Here is a 2,212-nt window from a genome sequence, read left to right as displayed (position 1 = left end):
CGAGTACAGGACTGGTAGATCTACGTGGTGCCTGCCTAGTCTGGGTCTGCGATAAAAAAACATGTCAGATCAACATTTCCACATCGTGCACACAGAAGCAGAGGTACTAGTATACATATACACAGCCCTGAAACCCTCTTTCTTGCCAGTCTCGGCGCAGCACTGTCCTGTACCACTGGCACTCTAGTAGTCTCTACACCTCACGCCCTCCACTCACAACAGTCAACACTGCGGAGACGACCACAACGGTGAACGTCCGCTCCCTGCAATGCAGCAAGCAACGTCCACATCAAAATCAGCTAACTCGACTCTCATAAAATAAGTCATACTGCAGGAGTCTTCGTGGCATTTCAGTAGTTCAGAGCATGAATCTAAAAGGTGGAGAATCCATGCCAGGATGGAGAACATACAATACCAGGGGCAATAAGCACTCGCGCTAGGCGTTGAATAAAAGGACAAGTAGAGCTAGGGATACATTCATAGTTCTAGGGTAGGAACAATGCTAGCTATGCACGCCTAAACTAAGTCTGCGCATAATTCACACGCTCGCACACACTAATCACTATTTCCACCAGGGGGAACACTGGAAATAATAATTTCGAGCGTTTCCCAAGGGACACAAAAATGCCATCCATCATAGAACTCTCCAGAGGAGAATTTCTAACCATAATCTGTTGAACACGTAGACGGCCAGTTCTCCCGAAGCTGCACCAAGCCGACATTCCGCTCTTTGGAGCTTGGTGAATGCTTTTTCGTCGACACGCGCGGTAACAACGCCGGCTACGGACTTACCAGGACAGCGCTACTACTAGCGCGCGTCGCGCCACCAGAAATGTTTAGTTTAGGCATAAGCTGGCTGGGCCATCATGGGCTGCGCTGGCTGCATGACCGGCTGCACCGCGACGGGCTGCATCTGGGGCTGGGTAGTGACGACGGTGAGCGAGCTCTGTCCGCCACCTTTGTTCATCTGGAGGTATTTCACTTCGCGAGCTTCTTGGCACAAAGCGCACTGCTGGCAACAAACCACCGTGCAATAGTCGTCGCAGATGCTTCCCTGGATATTATTCTCAGAGCGCAACTTCACCCGAAGCAGCATCTGACCATACGGACATGGAATAAAACAGGCCAAGCAGCAGCCGTTCTCTCCGAGCTGCGACGCCGACTGGCAAAGCAGGCATACGGGACAGAAGCAACCCAGCAGGCAGACGGTGATGTCGTTGAAGCAGTCGAACAGGCCCGTCGACCAGTTCCTCATTGCACCGCCTCCCATGGTCTGGACAACAGTAGTAGTCGCCATCTTCGTTCTAACGGCCTCGCACTGCACACAACGCCGCCACTACAAACCAGGAAACAGGAGAAAGGAGAAGCAGTTCTTGCACGCAGCCAAACAACAAGCTTTCCCAGCTGCTTCTGAGTACATGTACTGTGATGTGTAGTAGCAGTAGTAACACGACTTCGCTCTTGCGCACTCTTTCGCCTGTTTCGAGGCCGTTGCCACTTGGCGCGTCGTACTCGCACCTATGCCAGCTAGCTAGGCCACCACAGGCCAGGGCCCACACTCACAGTCAGTCACACAACGATTGTATAAACTCGCTGTCGAGCCTAGCCACTTCAAACCATGCTATCATTTTGCGCTACAATACATCCGCCTACTTTTTCGATACAGTCATGTACTGACTGTCTGTACTTAGTAGCTAGGCGCCTAGGCACACATCTACAAAATCTAGATCTACGAAACTGCAAAACGTAGACTACTCGTAGATCTACCGCGTAGACCTACCGGTAGATGTTTTTTTAGACCCAATACTGCAATAGTGCAGTGCCGGCAGTAGATCTACAAGTCAGGTAACCCTGGCCCGGTTTTTGGGACACTGCACTGTAGCCGAATTCCTTTCCGTACATTTAACTTTTTAGATCGTATATTAAAGGGGAAGTGCATCGATTTTTCGAGTAGGGTCCAGAAGAAAGACAATTTGATATCGGTTCGAATGGCATATCTCTCGTTTCCATACGATAAGCCAAACTTGCCAAATCGCCAATTGTATGCTCACGTTGCCATAGCGACCAGCGGAGTGATGACGTACGAAAGGCTTAGCTCCTCCACAGAGAAGGTCGATCACTGCAGAATTTGGTCATTTTCAATTGGTTTATTGTATTCACGATGTGAAAGAAGTGCTGTTGTTCAATGCTGTTAGTGCCGTGAACTATTTGT

General features: G+C 50.0%; 1 protein-coding gene across 1 annotated transcript; it reads right to left on the bottom strand.

The window, feature by feature from the left end:
• Positions 1 to 841: 841 nt before the first annotated feature.
• Positions 842 to 1,297, bottom strand: LOC135826634 (cornifelin-like). The gene has a single exon (XM_065339237.1). The coding sequence runs from the start codon at positions 1,295 to 1,297 to the stop codon at positions 842 to 844; it is 456 nt and encodes a 151-aa protein (XP_065195309.1).
• Between the last annotated feature and the right edge of the window lie 915 nt (positions 1,298 to 2,212).

Source organism: Sycon ciliatum, chromosome 10 (assembly GCF_964019385.1).
Source record: "Sycon ciliatum chromosome 10, ocSycCili1.1, whole genome shotgun sequence".
NCBI classification, from domain to species: domain Eukaryota; kingdom Metazoa; phylum Porifera; class Calcarea; order Leucosolenida; family Sycettidae; genus Sycon; species Sycon ciliatum.
This window is presented reverse-complemented; position numbering and strand designations above follow the sequence as displayed.